This window comes from Aquila chrysaetos, chromosome 17, assembly GCF_900496995.4.
Source record: "Aquila chrysaetos chrysaetos chromosome 17, bAquChr1.4, whole genome shotgun sequence".
Classification (NCBI taxonomy): Eukaryota; Metazoa; Chordata; class Aves; order Accipitriformes; family Accipitridae; genus Aquila; species Aquila chrysaetos.
The window spans coordinates 6,275,014-6,296,421 of NC_044020.1; the positions used below are offsets into that span (position 1 = coordinate 6,275,014).

The 21,408-nt window shown below is 37.8% G+C and overlaps 1 protein-coding gene across 2 annotated transcripts; it reads right to left on the minus strand.

Annotated features, from left to right (window-relative positions):
- Nucleotides 1-1,154: 1,154 nt before the first annotated feature.
- On the minus strand, nt 1,155-21,346 carry HCFC2 (host cell factor C2). 2 transcript variants are annotated; one of them, XM_030041184.2, is made up of 16 exons: nt 21,149-21,346; nt 18,935-19,083; nt 18,382-18,542; nt 17,118-17,326; nt 16,533-16,617; nt 15,354-15,457; nt 14,579-14,767; nt 13,093-13,278; nt 12,569-12,672; nt 11,390-11,552; nt 10,169-10,369; nt 8,873-8,943; nt 7,528-7,665; nt 5,985-6,170; nt 5,192-5,477; nt 1,155-4,106 (listed from the first exon to the last, which is right to left on the minus strand). In XM_030041184.2, exons 1-16 carry the CDS (start codon nt 21,312-21,314, stop codon nt 4,081-4,083), a joined length of 2,424 nt encoding a protein of 807 aa, XP_029897044.1. In that variant the 5' UTR covers nt 21,315-21,346; the 3' UTR covers nt 1,155-4,080. The 2 variants fall into 2 exon arrangements, with proteins under 2 accessions (XP_029897044.1, XP_029897043.1); XM_030041183.2 differs by lacking the exon at nt 1,155-4,106 and having other exon boundaries at nt 4,113-5,477.
- Between the last annotated feature and the right edge of the window lie 62 nt (nt 21,347-21,408).

Sequence of the window (21,408 nt, forward strand, 5' to 3'; positions counted from 1 at the left end):
TTTTGCAACTACTAGCAGGAGGAGGAACACATTAACTGCTAACACAATGCCAGCAGTCAGCGCTCCACCCCTGCCCTAGGAATCTGGAAATGCTTCAGTGTCCGAACTGAAAGCCACAGAATAAAAGCCCTGGCCTTTACCTCACTAGAAAATGTTATACCAATACACTAGGAACCAGGTAATGGTATTAAAAACAAAAAACAATTCTGAGATGTTTTTAAGGTAAATTCATACAACAAATTCAAGTCTGCCTTAAAGAGAAAATAACTCCTACTTCGAGAATCTTATTAACAGAAAGAAAAAAGCAAAGCACAATGAGGGAGTTCTTCACTGATGGTTTAGGTTTTCCCATTTGTTTTCCACTAATGCAAGGATCACAAATAATTGAAAATAAGACAGACAGTTACTCTATTGTAATAGCTCAGAACACAAGGAAGGAATCAATTTGGAGCAGACAGCTTTTAGCAGTTTCTTATGTTAAGTCTCTTAAAGAGCTCTAGAAACAATCCTGTAGACCTTTTAGTTCACTCACTCACTCCCCTGCTCCTGGAAACATGCTATTACTTATTTCCCCAGGAGTTCCCTGTATTCAACTGCCATAGAAGTTTAGCAACTTGCCCTAAGACTGTGACATTTTGAGCAGCTGGACACACACGCAATTCATACCCTTCCTAGAAGCCTCCTGAGCACGGTAAGTGCTCGCTCATATGCCATCTTTTTAACAAACTGTTAACAAAGCAATACCAATCTCACTGTCACTCATTTTGAACAGCAGCAACATAACCGCTGTATAGACGGGGGAAGTAATTTCAAAATTTAATTTCAGAGACCGCAACCAGCAAGCTGCACGGCACAAAGGTATGGAAGGGGGCAGAGTAACGGCGAGAGCACAGTGACTGCAGGAGGAGGCGGGGCGGGGAAATTGGGGAACCTCAACTAAGAAAAAAACCCATGAGGTAACCCAAGAAGTAACTTGGCAAATAATTCTTCTGAAAGAGTAATACTCAGTATTACAATGCTTATCGTTAAACCACCCCTCCCGCAAAGACAAATATACTCACTGTCTTCTCTGTATCATCCCCTTTTCTAAAGAAGGACAGAAATTGGAAGTTTGCACACGTACACCTTTGAAAAAGCAGACATACACTTCAGTGTTTACAATGCATTTGATAGGACAACCACTTTATTACAAAGAACAAACAATGCTTCAAAATAAGACTGATCAACTTGAATTGTACAAAATGTCAGTTTCCTTGTAGAGGTCATTAAGTAACAGGCTGTAAGACTAAGTTCACGTCAAATTCGCTATCCTGAAATATCAGATAACAACAGTAATACTTATTTAATCTTCAGAGTTTATGGCATGATCATGTGCTCTACTCCAAACTACATTCAAAAGATATTGCTATAATTACTTTGAAAACACAAAGTGTAGGTTATTGTTCACTTCATTTCCACTTTCACAAGAACATTCTTAAGGTGAAGCTGTAGCAGTGTCTGCCGTAACTGGCACGACTGTCCTATACTTACACAGTCACAACTTCCCTAAGGAGTTTAGTAAACCTAGACATTTCTACAATATGGATACTGTCATCTGATAGATTTCAGCTTCTGTTACATGTCCTTTAGCGATATATGAAATAAATGGATAACACAGATTCTCGAAGAGCTGATGTCAACAGTCTTCCAAACAAATTTAAAATCAAACAATCAATATTTGTCTGATATCTAGTTGATAGGCAAACAGGTGGGATTTAGACATTATAAATACAGTTCTAAAAAACAGACCACAAAGTGTATTTTACAGCATGTACCACAATTTCATTTGAAAGTAAAACTGTGAGGAACTGAAGATCTGCATATGATCACTATTCAACGTCACCCAACTTGGACAAAGGAGAGAAAGTGACATCTTATGTCAAGTCAGCTGAAGAAAGCACACTTACAAGGAAATTATACTTTCATTGAAAACGCCACAGTTTTACCCTTTGGTAGTTGTGACATACCCACTGAAAAAGAAATTGTGCAAAGCATGTGAACCTAAGTGCAAAAAAACTCCACCCAGACATACCCAACAGATTTTATTCTTAAATAACAACTCTACAATCACAGCTATCAACCAACAAAATCAAAGCCACAAGTGTTTTCTCTAAAGGCTTCTTTCACAGTACTAATAAGAAAAACCAAGTTCTATTCTTCTAGTTAACAGTTCATGTGTACGGTATTTTAGTTATCAGACAGTATTGGTAGTGAGATCATAGCTGATGAAATGGACCATTAAAACACAAATATTTTAAAGCCAGTTAACTTCAGGAAAAGTCCTATACATTCATACTATAAACACCGTTTAAAGTGAATCTGGGATATCTGTCATTAACACAAGGTTCTTCTCTGGAGTAAACACATGTGTATTACTCCTGTGCCATAATTAACACTATTATAGCGATTTATGGTCCCCAGCACTTTTTATATGCTATTATAACATGTGATGTGTTGCGATAATTAAGGCTGTATCAGCACTTCCATTATAACCCTGATTTTCAGGGTGGCTAAAACTTGGCTATTAAATCTGCTCTAGGATACTTGAGCTGTTAAATCTCTAATATTTTAGTGATACTTCTCCCACCAAACCAGGCACATAATTTATTTTAGTTTATATATTTACAAACGCTCTTAAGACAAATTTAACTGGCAGAGGCAAGAAATTCTACCGTGATGTACAGTCTTTTGGCATTCGGGGCAAAATTAAAGTGCAAAGTATAAACTTCATTGCACAGTAAATAATTTAGGTTTTATTTTAAAATAAATCTTATTTAGGTGCCTCAATCTATTCACCTAGTGACCTTGTCCAACTCAGCCATTTTCCTCTACACTTTGGTAAACATAGGTTTATATATAGATACATAAATAGCATTTAAAATGTTTACCTTTATTTCACTACTGTGAACAACTTTTTTCTTTTAGCATAGGAATGGATCAACCTATTCCTAGAAGTAATGCTTGTTGAATTTATCAGCTAGCTAGTTAATGTAAAATGATGCATAGTAAAAGGGAGATACTGAACTTGATTGGTAGAATATACTGGTAAAGCAAACAAGCACTTAAGAAGATTAACTGGAATAAATATGTTGAAAGTTGCCATATAATATGTGCAAAATTGCTTACCATGTATTCTAAACTTTGGTTAAAAGTTTCAGATTGAAGTTTTACAGAAACATTATGGAAGCAACACAAGTGATTACAAACACAGGAATGAGGTAAGTTATTATTAGTGCAAAAAGCAAGCATATGCTAAAAGCAAAGCATATGGATTTAAAAAAAAGAGAATGAATCTCATGGAAGTTTTAATACAAGACCAGAAAGGTCTCTTGTAAACATTGGTATTTACAAGTTTGAGATTTGTACAACTACAAAAGGATAATTCTAAATATTAGTAGTGCATTTACAATGAATTTATGTTTTTTGTAATAAGAGAAATGACTAAGTTTAACTTTTTCCTTTTAAATCTTCAGGGGATATCTTTCAAGATTAAGATATTTGTTACAAATAGTAGAAAAATCATTTCTTTACAAAAAAAGTATATATTAAAATATTTATACATTTTAAGTTACTATATAATAACTGGAAATTTTTGCCTTGTACTCAGGCACCACAATGAAGAATGTGGTATAAGGAACTGAAACCAAACAGAATTTGCTCATATATCAAGTCTTATGAATTATCTATGCAAGATCTGTAGCAATCATGGGGACTCTACCTCAAATACTACTGTATGTGCCAATTTTTTCTTTATTTATTTTTAATTTTAATTTTAAACTGTGTATTTTTTACATTTTAACTTTCACTACCAGAAAGAGCTACTGGATAGAGTATGGTCCTCCACCCCACCATCTTCAATATAGTTTCTATATGGTACTCATACCTGAGCAAGGCTGTGTAACGCTGATGTTTCAAACGTAAAAAAGGTTATATATTTTTAAGATAAAAACAATGCAAAAATAAAATATTTGTAGCATTTACAAATAGTACAAGAGTTACATTAAACACTACATTCGAAACTCGAGATTTATTACGTTGTTTCTACTTTGAGCTTGATGTTTTCATATCTGCAAAAAGAAGGAGACATTGTTAAACATTTCATAATTTCACATCATGTACATGGCCAAATAGTTTCAAACAACTACTGCTTCAGAGTTCTGGAATACAGATCATAGTCAAAACCCTTGCCAATTAAAGGGTAAAACCAGCATCAGAATACTAAACATTACAGAAGACAGCTTCTTCATTGTTGCTCTCCATCTTAGAAAAACACATGTTAAAAAGCAAGCAGTGGTGTATTCAACTGTTCGCTTTCAACCACACCCTGTGGATCACAGCCCACAAACTGAGAGGTCAGCTGAACCGATACAACAGGTCATTGCTCCCCGAGGGGGTGGCCACACTCCTCTGCTCTGCCCTTCCTAACCTTCCTCCAAGCTCACAGCACCTCTTGCTGAGCGAAGCCAGCTCACAACCAGCAGAAAGCTAAGCCAGAAAGGAGAAGAGAGGAGAAGCCAGCAAAACTTCTTGTTTTGAGCCCCTGGATTGGCTTACTTAAAAGGTGAGCCAGAACTGATCAGGCTAAAAGCCAATCTTTATTTTCAGTGGATCCATTCCAAACCCCAACTCATCATGAGCCTGTACAATTTCAAGTGCAGGGACAAGATGACAAAACCTCTTCTGGCTGCAATACAGACTTTAAAGTGTGTATGTGTCACAAAAACGTACCTGACATCACCTTATGAAAAATTTTTCTAATAAGGAGGGCGAAAAGATTGAAAAAAAACCTGATTACACCCATGCATGTAACTGGACTGCTTCTTATTAGAATGAAAAACTTTTGAGCTGAAGTAAAGCCCAGGGAAATCAGAAGCTTACTAGGCTTTTATTATCTGAGGGACTGGGTAAAATTCAATAACCAACATTCCAGTAATTGTTTGTCTTTGCTTGTGAACAAATATTAAAAAAAAATTTTAAATGTTATGCCAAATTCAACAACTAGATTTTCTTAAAACTTCTACAAGGAACAAAACAACATTTCAAGAACTTCACATGCACTGCTGAAAAAAGTATTGGTTCTAGAGACACAATACACCATTTTCTCCGCCACAGCTGCAGCCTATGCAAATGCTGTGTCTGACACCGACTTTACCTTGAAGCCATCGAACCTGCGTGGCTGGTCCATATCCTCTCTCATTCTTTGCAGAAATTCTGAACACTATAGCAGGTCGGGAAGTGTAATCAACATGAGCATTTGAAAGCTGGGCAGCAGTCACTATACATGATGTTTTAAGACCACAGTATATTCTCATAAATACAAGCTGACTTGGATTTTCCTGTAATTGTGTGGAACGGATTGCTAAGTAGGCAGAATATTCTAAAATGTTTCCAGAAGGTGAAGCAGGAGGCTCCCAAGAAAGATGAATACAGTCTACACTCTGAAGAAAAAGGGAAAAAATGTGATAGTATGTAGGTAACCATTAGATACTCAAATATATATATATAATATATACATATATATATACATATATATACATATACATAAAAATACAAAAAAACCTCTAAAGATCATCTGAAAATTCTAGCCTAACATCATCACTCTTTGGAAGTAAGGATGTGTCTTTTGACTTTTTTTATAAGGTATGGTAAAGCCCTATAGATTTAAGGATGCAGAAAGAGAAAATCACGGGGCAACTATCAAATGATTGAGTAAGATGTGTATCTGGTAACATGATCATTAAGTCTTAAAATAACTCTTTATAGCAAATTTCTTAAAGAATATTACATTGACCAGAATTAACCAAGTAAGCATTTGACACTATTTTATATGACAATTTTAACTTGAAAAAAAGCACAACAACAAACCAACAAAACCCAAGAGTTCTGAGATTAAGCTTGTGACCAGAATTTTATACATCAGTACTGGAATTACCTATATGTCTCACCTTGGTGATTTTGACTGTTGAAGGAGCTCCAGGAAAACCTGGAATGCAAGTCTTGAATTCACTGATTTTACTGAAAGGCCCAACACCACAGCCATTAATTGCAGCAACTCTGAACCTGTACACTGTGCCTGGAAGAAGATCCTGTTTCTTAAGTAATCTGTAGTCTGGTACATCTGCACTTTCCATCTGAAAATAAAGCAACATTTGTGTTAATTTTTAAAATATTCTAAACACAATTAGCTTAAAAAAATATAAAGTGGGGTAGCAATAAACTGAAGATTAAGAAGTTTAATCGAAACTGAAAATCTATCTAATACTTTTGTACTTAAATCAGAATTTACAAAAAGGTTCTGACTGAGGCACTAGCTCAGCTCAAAACAGCTGATCTAGGATGCAATATGGGACTACATCTCTAACCCACCCACCCCCTGCATTTTTCAGTCATTTAAATTGAACTGAACCTCTTGGTTATTTTTACTTGGGAAAGTAAAAGCAAAGTAGCAATTCCAATTGTATAGCTTATGATTTAATTAGCATACTCTTCTGTCCTAGAAAATACTTTTCTTTCAAAACCAGTTATTCCTACAGTTAAGATTTGCAATTTGTTGCATAGATAATCAAAATGTTTTTAAAGCAAAGCACTGCAAATTAGTAACATTGAAGTTTCTGAAACATTATGTGCTACTGTAGTTCCATGTTTAAAATATGCATTGATGCATCCTTGAAATTTCCAATGGAACTACTTTCCTTCTGAATAATGTACAAGAAATCACAATCAATGTAAACACTGTAAAATGTACTACACTCTTTAAAACTAAGATGTGCAATATTTATAGGGAAGTGCTTTCAAAGAAAGTGTTCTGTGTTCTTTTGTTTTTGTCTCAAGAAAACATATACCCATCGTTTTTGTTTACAGTTCGCTAGGACATCATTAATTTACACTTTCACCATCAAAACTGCAACATTTTTGCAAGTTTCACCTGTATAGTATTTTCATATATAAACTTATATATGCAACAACATTGTTAGAGAAATCTAATACAAAACCCACTACAGTTTCATATCTAGTCTTTTTAAACAGCCTAGCCTATGTCTTATTAGTATCTTTCACAATTTTTAAGCAAAGATTCTGGAAACAGAGAAGAAACTTTGATTGAAACATTTCAATGCTGTACTGAAATAACGTATTAAGAAGTTGTGAAGTTTTTAGTTTTTAAGAATCTTCACTGGTTTGAAAGCTCACTAAGTTTAATATTCTTTCTTAAGGCTAGAAATAGAAATATGGAAAGAATTAGCAATAGCAAAATAAGATGTTCCATATTATCATACAAAAACAACAGAAGAAAATTCATCTGGTTTAGGAAATAGTAAAAAAAAAGTGAGCAAAATACATGAGGAACTACTGGTCACAAAATACAAAACTCCTGTAAGCACCAGGTCCTGCTGCAGTATCAGAAAACCCCACATTTTGTTGTCAACCATATGAGCAACAGATTCCAAAATATGTACGTGCAAGTTATGTCAGAGAAGAATTAGCAGCTACCTTGTTAGAGATGCTCAGCGTTTCCTCTGGCAGCAAATAGAACTGGCTCACCACAGCACTGTTGTTCTTAAAAATTCCAACATCATACCACTGCCGGTCTTTTGGTTTCACCGGTGCCAACTGTCTTTGTGAAGTTTTCTAGTGTTTGAAGAACACGTTATGTAGACTACCCATACTTCAATGTAATGTAAAAAAAATATGTGAAGACTCTAGCATATGTAAGAGACAACCCCCTTTTATAGCAGTCTTACTTTCTTCAAACAAATATAAATGTATTATTAAAATACTGTTCAAAACCAACAGGTTCTTATACATTGATTTAGACACAGTCCATCATTTAAAAAAACCCCAACAGTTGGGATGTCACCTCTGACATTTTAGTTTAAACAGGGAGGGGAAGAAGTTTAAAGCTGTAGAACTAGGTGTCCGTAGCAGCATGTAGTTGTGAGTTAATTTTACTCAGAGGTCAGAAAGTTCCACAACATGGTCCAACATCAGTAGCTCTACCTGGGATTCAGCTACACCTCAGCCCCAAACATACTCTCTTTCAAGGTGCTGCTGAACTCGCTTGCAGCTGAGAACAGGGCCTCTGCTGTGGCATGGGGCAATGGTGGTGGAGGGCATGGGAACTGCTCCTGACTGACCCAGAAAGACAAACCGTCTTTCTCACTTGTCTCCAGGCACCAGGTCAGTGTGCCCAGCACAGACAGGCCACGATCCTGCTAGCATGGAAAACGGGCAGGAGTGGCAGCTGCTCTGGGAAAAAGCACCCCAACCCTTTAGTAGCAGCTGCTTCTTCCCGTCCTTAGCTCCTCTCTTTTGGTGGCAACAGTAACACCTTGGTTTTGTGTATTAAGTTGTAAGCAGGTGAAATAGGAAGCATTTACTTTTTCAGGCAGTATTTACAGCTTGCATAGCCAGTCCCCATCTCCTCTAGGGAAAAACATCAAGATGTCAGTTTAGTTACGTTTCAAACCTATAGATCACCAGCTAACACTAGTCTGATCATACTTCATTTTAAATTCAGTTGTGCATACAGAAGAACATTTTACATTTGCACATCATGCAGCAGAGAGATCATTCCACTGTGCCAGTCAATAAAAATGATTCAACAGCTGAAACACATACTTGGATCTCCTCCCAACTACACAACTGCTACTTAGACTCAAATCAAACACACACAATGCAATTAGTTTTACAACAGAAATGCTTACCCCTGTATTATTCACTTCAAGCCCTAAATATACATTGCTTTTCTTTCAGAGATATAATTAAAGGAAAACAGAAGAGACCTTACAACTAATCAACAGAACAATAAATACAGCATATACTTTGTCAGACTTACAGAGGAGTGTGAATCATTTGTCTGTCCGGTATTGACCCTTGTCGAAGGCATGATATAAGCAGTTTCAGCAGCTAGAAACAAAAAGTTATATTTAAAAAGCTTAAGTGATACAAAAAATTTAACACAAAGTCCACAGAGTATGAAAGGCGACCTCAACAGCCATCTACAAGTATTTGTTGCAAAAGTACGTCTCAGACTTCTTTTGCATGCAGTTCTATTTATAACACGTCCAACTAATTTTGGCTTGCGTCATATTCACAGAACAATTGTAAGAGCCTGGCATTGCAGGCTGCTACAGATAATACAAACAGAAAGCAGGACTCAGAAAATCCTAAAAAGTGACAGAATTATGAAATCAATATGAAGTATTTGTGAACAAATAATCTAAATGCCAGATTGAAGCACATACTGATGACATTGTATGAATAGTCTAAGCATGAAATCTTAATTTGAATGCACTGACATCAATACAGTCTGAATTCTGAACATAAGCAGTTAATCTTTAAACAATCCTAACAAATGGGAAAAGAACATTTATTAATTTTAATATGGAATCTTAAAAAAGAAAAAGATAAATCAAAGCACATAAGCACATGAACAACACAAGGGAATATTAGTATTCTGTACTTGTGTTTCTGGGTTTTGCTTTTAAAATACAATACTGTTCGGTAAAAATTACACTACTCGCACAGTGTCAATAAGAGAATACAGTTCTTTAGTTAACACTCAAAACAATAGCAAGCACAGCCTGATGATATTCACGAAAAACAAAACTTGAAAAACTACCAATATGTTTAGTTTCTGCATTGCTGCTTATTTCAGATATTTCAAGCAGTCTGTGAAGAGGTCACCACATTTGACAAGCAGTGAGCTAGCCACGTGAACTGGCCATATTTGTTACAGAGGTCAATTGTTTAAAATCAAAATCATCTAAGGTTTGTAGTCTTTTGCTGACTAAATAAACAGACAATCACTGAATGAAAGCAAATGTGCTGTGGGCACCAAAACTGGCTGCCACTGCTGTTTAGAAAATGGGCTTCTGCATAAATGAAGATTTAAATGACTTTTCACTTACAGGAAACAAAGTGGTTTGCAAACATATAAAAGGAGTATCCTGATTTTAAAAGATGTTTAAATCATAGCAGAGATCATCCAGGCTGCCCAAGGTCCTCAACACCCAAAGCCCTATCTCAATCCCATGTACTAGTCAAGATGGGAATCCCACCACACTAGAGGAACTCTGATGGCCTTAGATATATATGGCTCAAAATACAGTACGTGAAACACATTTCAAACCTTCAGATTTTGAATTGAATGTTGTTAGTGAAGTTTCATCTTTAACAACTGCCCCATTTGTACTTGATGATTCAGTTTTAACAGCCTGCTGGGTTACCATAGTTTGTGTGCTGGAGACAGTACTGGATACAGAAGCATCAGGATTTACAGTTCGTTTGTCCAAGTCATGTAATTCACCTACATTTGCTGAAGTCTGGGGACCTTAAAAAAAGAAAATATTAACCAGAATTCAATACTGATAACACCTAACAAATCTCAGCTTGATCTAATGGCTTTAGTTTCATATAAAACCAGAGTTTAGCTCAGATTTAGATTAGAATTGATCTGATTATATTAATTGCTAATGCTTTCTTTAGGTATATAACTTAACAAGAGTCTGTCTGCACAGTCATAAACAGATATATGTAAACAGTTATATTAAAATGGCAATTTCATTTGTTTTAAGCCTGCTATTCTGTATCTATTTGGTTATGAAAGGATTAATTTGGAAAAAAATCCTAATATAAAGTATCCACACAAATCAGTATCACAGATTTGTAACAATCAACTTAAGATTAACCACTGTGGAAGTCTGTTTCTCACTTAGCGCTAAGATCCAAAATTTCCACACAATACTTAAATTACACTGTGAAGAAAATGAAAATCCAACAACCTATAAATTACATGAAAGTCAGATATAAACAGATCAGGTGATTGAGCCTGGATTCACCACACTGAACTTAAGGCACTTCAGTGAAATGCCTAAATCAGTGCCTAGTCATCTTCTATTTCCTCTACAGTCAGACAGAAACATGCTCCTTTCTATGTTGCCTAAAATTTTACATCAGCTAATAGCTTTTCGCTATTAACAGACAGAAGTAGTGTCAAAGAGAGCCTGGAGTTACTACCACCTTCATGTTGTAAAATGAATCTGGCCCTGTCAGTCTGTTCTTTGATGTTAAAACCTGCTATTTATGTTTAAAGAGACACATTTGCCATCATAATAATGAATATATTGAGAATTTCATGTCCCTTGCAATACTTCAAACAACTTAAGATTTCATTTTTCCTTGTATCTTCTAAAAATATGTACAGTAATAACTGGCACAAGTTGGTTTTTTTAAACTACAAAGGCCTCTAAAATAATTTTAAATTGCAAGACAGAAATAATCTTATTTAAGGTTTATGAGATTAATTTTAACTCTCACTTTTTAATTAATTTTTATTCTATAGTTATCTTACTTGAAGTACAAACAGGCAAAAGAGAAGGGGCATTTGATTCTTTGAATCCTGTAGCATCTGCATGGTTTTTCATAGTCTCCTGTGTAATCTTGTTTTCAGGTGCTGCAACCTTTTCTTTTCCTTCTACTTTTAATAATGGGTTGGATGAAAGGGAAACTTGGACCTAACCAAAACAACACATTTGTTAATGTTTAACTGCAAAGTTCAGAAATTTCAGTTGCAAACATGGCATGAAAATGCTTGCTCGAAAACAACAAACAAAAATTCTCCAACAAATCCCCCTAGCACTTTAAATTAAAACAAGAAACCAACCTCACAATCCACCTTACCTTAGCCACTATAAAACAAAGACTCAAACTCTAAGTTGACTTGGAAGCGTCCCTGACACATACTGAATTTTATCTGAGAGCGAACTCACATTCTTAGGTTATTACATGGAAGTTCATTGACGCATACATTTAGTCTACTGGGGGTACTTGAGGGGATGGGAAAAATCACAATTACAGAGGCTTTCAACCTCTGCTTTCCTGGCACATACCTAAGATATTTCTACTGTTAGTAAAATTTATAGTACTTCTGCATGTGTTTTCTACCAGAATACATTATGGATCCCATACAGACCTGAGGCCCTACACAATTAAGAAAAAGTCTGATTTTCTAAAAATGTGATCCTTTAGCCAGAGTTTGTTCTCCCTTTTTTATTTAAATTGGCAAAACAGTGGAACGTGTACAACTGCACAACCAGAATAGATAATAATTGGGTTTATACTGTAGTAGGAACCTACAACTAAGCAGACTAGCATAAAAACACCAACAAAGAAGGAATTTGCCTTATCCTTTTTGCCTCCCACATTAATTTCACCAACATTTGGAGGATGAATAGTATTTCTACTGGTATCAGGCTCCCATTTAGTGTTCTGGAAGTCAATACAGTTGCAGTTTCCTTTCTGCATTACCAGGAAGAAGACTTTAAAGACTGTCTCTCAATCATAAAAGTAAAAAGAATGTAAGAAAAAAGACAACTACTTCAGCAGGTGCCTTTTTGTTTGTTTGTTTCATTTTGGTTTTTTTCTAAGGCCTAAAAAGTATGCAGGACTTTTAAAACTGAGAAAGTCTTTTGGCAGTTCTCTCGCTTCCCACACTACTTTGCCACTTAGGCATTTTTCAGTTTACACTTACATTATTAGGAATGACATTATTTGTTTGGCTGGGATGATCCACCTTCATTTCTGGATAAGGGACACTAGGCAATGATTGTGGACTTTGATGTAGAGAAGAGCCACCTTTCAGGTAAACAAAAACAAATTCCAATCAGTTACATAAAACTTAATATTAATGATGGTTGGAATCTATTCCAGTAAGCAAGAGGGAGACCCAAAGTTGCCTCAAGGAAGACTTGGTTGTAAGACTGAAATGAAACTGCATGGCCAAACAGTCACATAGAATCCCTTCCCAAATGTTTCTTTTCTCAAATTGTGCCCAGCACTGTACTAATACCTTCATATTCAGATTGCTGGCCAAAACTGACAGATACAAGTTAAAGCTGAGTTTTCCATAATTATGATGCACGCATTTTGGGAATAACCAAAGAAATAAGGTCTCTCTCTCTCAAAATTATTTTTTTTAAAAACAAACTCATATTAATTACTTACACAATCCTCTACCTTTACCCAAACATTAGCATAATGTGATCTGACTACTACCTTGTGAACTCAGCACTGATGTCTCAGGAACCCCAGTACCAGGTATTCCAGCCACTGATGGCACTGGTGAGTCAGCATGTAATTGAAGAAGATATCCTTCAACTGTAGGTACTTCATCCCATTTCACTTGAAAAGAGTTGGTGGTAGCTCTAATCAGCTGTACCTGTGATGGTGCTGGAGGTTTCTCTACAAGAAACCAATAAAACACAGATGGCGTGTTTGAAATTGCCCTCCTCTATCCATTTAAGAAATATCTATATAATGCAAGAAAAATCAATAGCTCCTTTTTCACTGATGTACAATATATACCAGATTCAACAAGAAACAGTTGTCAACAGCAGCAAGTCAAGTCTTGCTTGCTTGACTTGACTTGCAAGTCAAGAGAACTTGCAAGTTCTTCTTGCAAACTTCAAAGGAATTATAAAGTGCCATTCTAGAGTTTTAAAAAATGCAGAAGTTTTGATGCTTTGTTTTTTAATGGCTCTTCTGCTGCCAGCAAGTCTTTGGGTTGTATATACATCATTATAGGGATTACAGACGTAAGAGATCCTTGTCCTTTCCTAAAAGGCTGCATGCAGCTCTTTGGCTCCTAAAGCTTTACATATTCCTGGAAATGATTCACAGAGGATTGTGCTTCGTTTTTGCTTGCTCTCTGTACCTAAAGCAAGCTTTCCCTCAAACTTCTGCAGAGGCTGAAGCCTAGGCATGAATCAATGCCAATGACCTCCTCCTCTCACTTGCCTTGATACCTGACTAGGCTGCACTCTCAACCACATGCCTCCCCTGCTACTCTTTCATCTTCTGACCTTCCTGAGGAAAAAAAAAAAGCGGAGGGGGGAGGGCGCAGGGAAGAAAACACAATCTCCAATAACAATTCTCATGCTTCTGCTTGAGCAGGCAACAACTCCCTCCCCAAATTACTATTCTAGTTCTCTCTCTCCCAATACCATCTCAGTGTCCTGCCATCAAGCCAGCTACTAACGAGTAATTAGTGCTCCAGAATTCCCTTCAGCTCCAGGAACAATTTGGTCCTTTCTCAGATTCGACAGTATCTTTTTGCCAAGTCCAAGAGATGAGGAAGCAGCAGCAGCAATGATCCCAAGAGAAGGAGAGGTTTGGTAAAAAACAGTAAGTAGCAGCAGAAAAGATCACCAAGAAGAGAGGCCAGGTACTTTGAGTTTAAGTAAAACACCCTTTAGCACCTTGTATCTACTGACTATGGCACGCAATGCAGAATCTAGCCACAAAGCCACAAAGTTCTTTCAGAGGCTTTAAACAAGCCTTCCTAATTTTTTTCAGTTTAAGTTATAGCTGTAGCCTTCAAACAATCAACAGTGAAGCGTGGTTTATTTAAATAAGCTTTAAAATTTAAATAATCTTTGAGTTTGCTACAGCTTTTGATGTTCTCATCATCAGTGATGCCAGCTTCCCATACGTTAATAAAATATGGAACATAGTACAAGTCTCTTGTTTATTTCTGACTCACCAGTATCAAGGTACCAAAGATCTTTGCAGCAAACTTGATTGTTCCAAGCTTTTCTGTAACCATCTCTACCACTCCAGATATACAGACGAGTGCCAACCGCTACAGCACAGTGTCCTGCTCTTGGCCCTGGTAACAAGTTACTTTTGTCCTCCTGGCAATCTGAGATCAGACCTATCCATTCTGTGGTATCTAGTAAATGAAACTCGAAAAATTTAGTTTCTAGATGTTTTCCAAAACAAGCAATACAGAAGTTAATACACTTAACTGCTCAGAGAAAATGAAAATAAATCACCTCTGGTTTTATAGACAATTGCATTTAAATTTGCAATATTACAAAGACAAGGTCGCTTTCCAATTAGTTTGCAAGATACGATCAATTAATACAGTATGAATTTTCTGACCTCTGGTTGTCTCTCTCAGGCAAATACAAGATCAGAAGTTGAGGATTCAGGGATAGTACTATCACGTTTAGAAAAAACTCATTTCAGGATCTGTCTCTTGTGTTCTTCTATAAATGAAGAAGGAGTATTTACATTACTTAGTATTAAAGTTGTATTAACAAAGATTTGCACTAGCAAACCTGCTGAATGTGCAAAGAAAAATAATTAAAAAAATCACTTTAGAAAGATGTAAAAAACCTGGCATCTTCTTTAGTCAGCTAGGATTACAACTGTGTATCCTATAACTTTTCTCAGGGTTTTCAAAATATTTATTCTACTCTGTTAAGAAAGTATTAATTCAAAATGCCCACTCCCAGAAAGGCAGAAACACTAACCCAAATTAAGATAAGAAAATGAACCGGTACATTTCCATTCACCATCATGAGCAGAAATATCACCTCCTGCTGACTGTGGAACCCATCCACCAAAAACATACATTCTGAAATATAGGAAAAGAGGGAAGAGGGAAAAAGAAAAGAAAAGCCAATTAACATCCAGATCTGCTGCATGTGCTCTCTCAAACTAGGACAAAACAGAAAATTTCCAGTGCTTTACAGTTCTGGTTTACAGCAGGTTTTATTTGTGTCTACTCTCTTTAGAAAGACAACTACCTTCTGAAATTTCTGAGTAAGTTAACTGATTAAAAAACCCAACCAAACAAAAAAAACCCCACCCAAAACTCCTCAAACAGCTTCCCAGAAACAGAAGTTAATACTGTATCTTTTTACAAACCACCAAACTGCTAATACTCTCCAAAAATCACATATTTACACAGAATTTCTACAACCCTTAACTGCAGACCTCTTAATAAACCATTCTAAAATTAGAAGACTGGTATCTAAGTCAGATATAAAAATTTAAAAACATAAGGCAGGCTACAAATGACTAACATTTTAAGTAAATCATAAAAAGCTAAGCTGTTTGATCATAAGATACAAAGCTTTCACACTTTTTCCCCCCATTGCCTCTTTCTCTTCACGCCAGCTTGTAAACTGATAGAAAATGGTTTGAAACCTATGTTTAAAAGTCCACTTTATCAATGCTATCTGCCAAAACAAACCATATTGGCAAGAAGCAAAGTAATGAAGAACAGACTACAGAAAGAAAAACTGGCCCATAAAAATGTGGAATGGTTTTGCCTAGAACTGGTTCTACTCTTTGGGCAGTTTTTTTTGCATAGCTAGCTCACTGTGTCACAGACACAGAGGCACTCAGGTTGGCTCCTGACAGAGCCAACGTGGGTCCAGCTGAGACCACCCCAGAATGCACAAAGGTGAATCAAGAAGCCTGGAAAGCTGCTTGTGGGTTGGGCAGCCTGTCCTGCTGGACGGAAACACAGCTTGATACCCTTAAATTAACAATGGTACTTTTTAATTTCCACTGAGCTAGGATAATATAGAAGCAGAAAAGTATTCTACAGGGCTGATGGTTTATACTGAGCAGTAGTGGATAAGCATCATCATTCTCCTACTAGGTGTACCTTTCTAGAGTTGAGCTTTTAACAACAGACATACTTGTTTCCTATTACATTGGCCGTATGGAGACTGCGAGGAAGTGGTACTGTCCCTTTAGTTTCTGGTCTTGACCAGGTCATGGTTTCTAAAAGAAAAAGAATAAAAACCCTCAAAAAACTTGTTACTGTATACTTCACTACCTGGATTTTAGGAGGGAACATACCTCTAGCATTCAACAAAACAAAATTTCACCTTTTCAAGAAGGCCACTTTAAGAAAGAAGGCACAATAACAAGCACTTAAAGCTTCTTTTAAAATTCACAGGAAATACTGACAAACTAATTGTTTATCAGTTTATCAAAAAGATATATTATGGTTTCATTATGGTTATTCAACTTAGTTAACATAGTGACAGTCTTTAAAGCACTCTACGGAAACAATCTCGCAGTGTAACCAAAATCAGTGAGGATAATATATGCAAACAATGCTGTAACTATTTAATTCCAAAAATTAAAAAAAGGTTAACACTATGGTGTAAGTCCCAGTAATATCTGCACCACATCATGCCATTAATTATTATATACTAAAATTTTTCCTCTTAGCCAGTAAGGCCACTGCACTGACTTCTACTGGCAAATCAACTCACCTATGTCAAGTTCCCAGAGATCATTAAGCCGACAGCCACACATCCCTCCAAAAATATACATCTTTGGACTTCCCAAATCTTTTCTGCAGTATACGATGGCTGTGTGAGATTCTCGGGGAGATGGCAAGATCCCTTTGGTCACAGGAATACTCCAGCCGACAACGCCAGAACCGTGTTGCAGCTCCAGTTCATAGAAATCATTTAAATATCTAGGGTATTATTGTCAAAGTATGAAAAATTCACTTATAAGCAAGATTACAAGTGAGCTTTAAACCCTGACCACTTCCAAGTATTACAGACTTCTGTCTTGGGAGAGTGTAGAATTTTAAAATCTCAAAACCTTTGATGGCATTGTGGACAGTACCAAAAATAAATGGATATACAACAAAAAATGAACTATTATAACTTGTTGCCTCTAAGGAAACATGCTTTCATATCATACTTGATATACTATATTACATGAAAGAAACATTCAACATTGGTAAACAACATTCTTAGCAGAAATTACTACATATGGACAAGCTTGGAATAAACTGCAAAGTTGTGAGCAATACATGATGACATGGGACATTAGAGATGAATTTCTGCAACTCTAAGGCAACAAAGGTGAAAGGAAACTGTTTCTTTTCTGATGTCTTCAGGCTGGCCAACAGAAAACTAGCCATTTGTTGCTGAATCTATCAGCAAGTTATTTTTAGGTAATGGTCTTTGAATCTTGGCATTCATACCAGATATCTCTTGTTTACTGAGCTTAAAATTGCCAGTTTATAGCTCAGTGGATATAAACGCTTTGAACTGCAGGTGAATGTGGATATAAAACTTCAGCACTATAGCACTGCTTGCTGATAATAAAGGCAACTTCAGCTGTTACTTCAAAAAATTCCAGATGAATTCATAACTGTTCTCACAGCATTATAAAAGAAACTTCCATTGTGAATTCCCTGATTAGTCATGAGACTTTGCTGATTTAAGTAATTCTAACAATAAAGCCATTCTTGAAAACATCACCCCAAATACTAGGAAAAATAGCAAAGTCTGCTCAGGTTTCCCTCCAAAAGTGTCAGAGCTGTCAGTCAGTGTTACATATTGTGGGATTAGCAAAAGAAATACTTAAGCTTCTTAGCATGTAACCCCTCCACTGCACAAATAATCCAAATGTGAGTACTTGGTACGCAGGGCAGCCTCCCTAGAATGTTCCTCTTCAAAGCTGTCGCATCTAGTAATTTATTTTTAAAGACATTGAATTCAAAGTGTATCAGCATACCTGGGAACGTTATTATTTGAATCCTCACTTTCATTTGCCAGGCCACCAAATAAATAGCACTTGTTACCATATAAAGAAAAGCTGTGGCCAAGTCGAGGACAAGGTGGTGATCCCGTGGAAGGAGCTTGAGGTTTTACTTTTTTCCAGAGCCATCGACTTGCCTTAAAGACAAGAAAAATATATTCAGACATATCTTCATTTATAGTCATTCATAGTCAATAGAATTCAGATAATATTAACACCTGTATATTTTCTGAATTATTTTTAAGGGAATGCTGGGCTTTTCTTAGGATATACATTAGGAGGGACATGTAAGAGCTAACCTTCATAAAGCGTTAAATATTTTATACTTATTTAGACTAGATGGAAGTCTCTTTTTCAAAGTTCTTTAGATTTCCACCATCTTCAGAATCTATTTAAAGAGTTTACTCTTTCTGGAGCAGAGCAAAGCTCATCGAACTTTCCTCTTCAGTTGGTAACACAAAATGTGTTTGTTCATAAATAGATAAATAAAGTAGGCCTCAAAACTGAAACATCTTCATACATTTCCTACCTGCAATTCATATAAATCATTACTGTATCTTCCATATTCAACCATTCCTCCAAAAACTAGTATTCTGGTACCATCACAAACAAATCCATGTGCTGCACAGCCTGGAGGAATATCTCCCCTTACAGCAGGAAGGAACCACTGATTTGTAACTATAGTAGAGGGGAAAAAAAAAAAAGATACTTCAAACACTGAGAAGGAAAGTGTATTTTTAAACAACTCTGCTTTCTAAGAATTACCTTTTACCCGTAGATAACTGTGAATGGGCTGTTTGTTTGACACCAAGTTTTAACTGAATTAAAACTTTTTTTTTTTTTTTTTATAATAAAAAGAAAGGCAAACACTGCTATCAAACCAATGTTACTCAATATATGAATGAGCACATAAGGTCACTGTAACTAAGTCAGTTACTAAGGGTCACCCAGCAATTTAATAGACTTGCCAAAAAAAGAGGCTAATGAGGAACCTAAGTGCAGCTCCACACAAAAGAGATAACTACGCTAACTCAGAGGGCGCTAGCCCTAGAAACAGAATTATGAGAGCTACAGCAGCATGGCAGTGTGCCTGGACTTAATAGCCCTATTGAAAACCTAATTACACTGTTCTGGGACCAACGTTAGCATCTACAGAGCACTGCACTGATACATGGGAGAGGAAAGGCACAGAGGCAAGAAAGAGCAACAAGACTGCCTGATCCAGCAGCAGCATATTGGTGTTCAAACTGTTCTGGAATGAAAGAATTACAGGAGATATCGCCTCCTTTTTCCTACACTTTTTTCATGAGCAAGAAGAGGAAAAATGTGAAATTAGAAGCTTCCAGTGAATGTTGCTGCAGGGGATTAAGATGCCCTTGCTGTGTGCCAGCTCCTCGGAAGTCATCACACTCATAGCAAGAGCAATGGATAACACCCCAAGCTCAAGCAGCCGAGGTCACAACCCTGCATCTTAGCCCCCAGAGAAAAAAAGGTCCGTTTGGGCCAAACACTCGTCTGGGAACCGGAACAACTGGGTTATAATCCTTTCTGTCACTGCCGCAAAGGGGAAACACCTTTAGCAGAAAGTCTAGGCAGAAAAATAAAAAAAGTGATATTAAGACTCACTCAAAAGGCACCCATCAGAACATCTGTTCTGATAAGATAGTATAACTGTAATATCTAAAAGCTTTCTTTACATTACTTGTCAAAACAGAAAGGTTAAAAGAGATTTTTTTTTCCTCCCCCCCCAAAAATGTGATCGAGTACAGCAGATCTTTTAGCTACCATGGAAAAAATCTGCTTGGAAGAACTCTAACACTAAGCATTTTCCTCTTAGTAAACTACCTCCAAAACATGTTTGTGCTCTCAGATTTTATCTCAAAAACACTCAGCAAAAATGCCATCTTTTTTTTGGAGGGGGAGAGAGGGCACACGATAAGAATAATTTTTGAACGATTCTTAAAAGTTGGCACGATAAAAGGCTAGTTAACATGCTCTCACTTTCAGGCTTTTGGTATGCTGCACAAGCAGCCAACACTGGCTGACTGAGCACAGATCAGTCACCTAACCCCCCGCCCCATCTCAGCCCAAGCGCTGAAATTACACAAAAGTTTTCCAGCCTCATACAGCATCCCGTACAGTAACTATTTAGGCATCTAATCTTTCACGAATAAAATCGGTCTTGGGCAGCTTCCTGTTTGGAAAGGCTCCCAATGCCAACATGTTCACTTTTCTAACCAAGATTTCTATTTCTGCGTGTTCAGCTCTCGTTAGCTGCCACCAGAGGGAAGAAGGGGGATCTGGACAGTCGAGGGGACTAATCCAGTCAGCAGCCATTCAGCCGAGACCTGCCAGGGCAGACTCCGCAGCCCAGGACAAGGGGCTGGGAAAGCAGAACACCCGCGAGGCGCATAAAAATATTTTCCAGGTTCCTTTTTTCCCCAGAAACGAGCAACATCAACCAGGCCGCAGCACAACCCCGGGAGAACCCCTCGCCCAGGCCTATTTCCCGCCCGCCCACCCTCAGCGCCAGCGGCTCAGCCGAGCCCCCCCCGCGGGCAGTCCCGGGGGAGGGCAGGCGGCGATTCCCCCCCCCCCCCCGCTGTGAGGAAGCCGGTGTCCACCGGCAGCTAAAGACATGACAGCCCCGCCGCTGTGCCCCCCCCCCCGGCCCGGCCCGGCCCCGCCCGCTCCCTGCCCCCTCGCCCGCGACGGGCCGCGCCCGCCGCCCCGCCCCGCGCACCCGTGTTGTAGACGTGTAGCTCATCGGCGATGCCCTCGTTGCCGCCCCCGAAGATAATAACCAACTCGCGGATGGCGACCGCGCGGTGCCCGTGGCGGGAGCGCGGCACCGGCCCCGTGAAGGAAGACACCCGCCTCCAGCTCAGTCCAGCGGCGGCCGCCGCCATCTTACCGCCACTCCCACAATGCACCGCGCGGCCGGGGCAGGCCGGCGGGGGAAGGGGGGGAGCCGCAGGGTGGCGGCGGGGGCGCCGCCGCGGG

What these genes read in the sequence shown, in the direction of transcription:
- HCFC2 (XM_030041183.2), bottom strand. Translation starts at nt 21,314, where the DNA reads ATGGCGGCGGCCGCCGCTGGACTGAGCTGGAGGCGGGTGTCTTCCTTC. An exon ending in CAAATGATTCACACTCCTCT is followed by an intron (nt 7,666 to 8,872) that starts GTAAGTCTGACA and finishes TTCAAACACTAG; the next exon opens with AAAACTTCACAAAGACAGTT. An exon ending in CAACAGTCAAAATCACCAAG is followed by an intron (nt 5,478 to 5,984) that starts GTGAGACATATA and finishes CTTTTTCTTCAG; the next exon opens with AGTGTAGACTGTATTCATCT.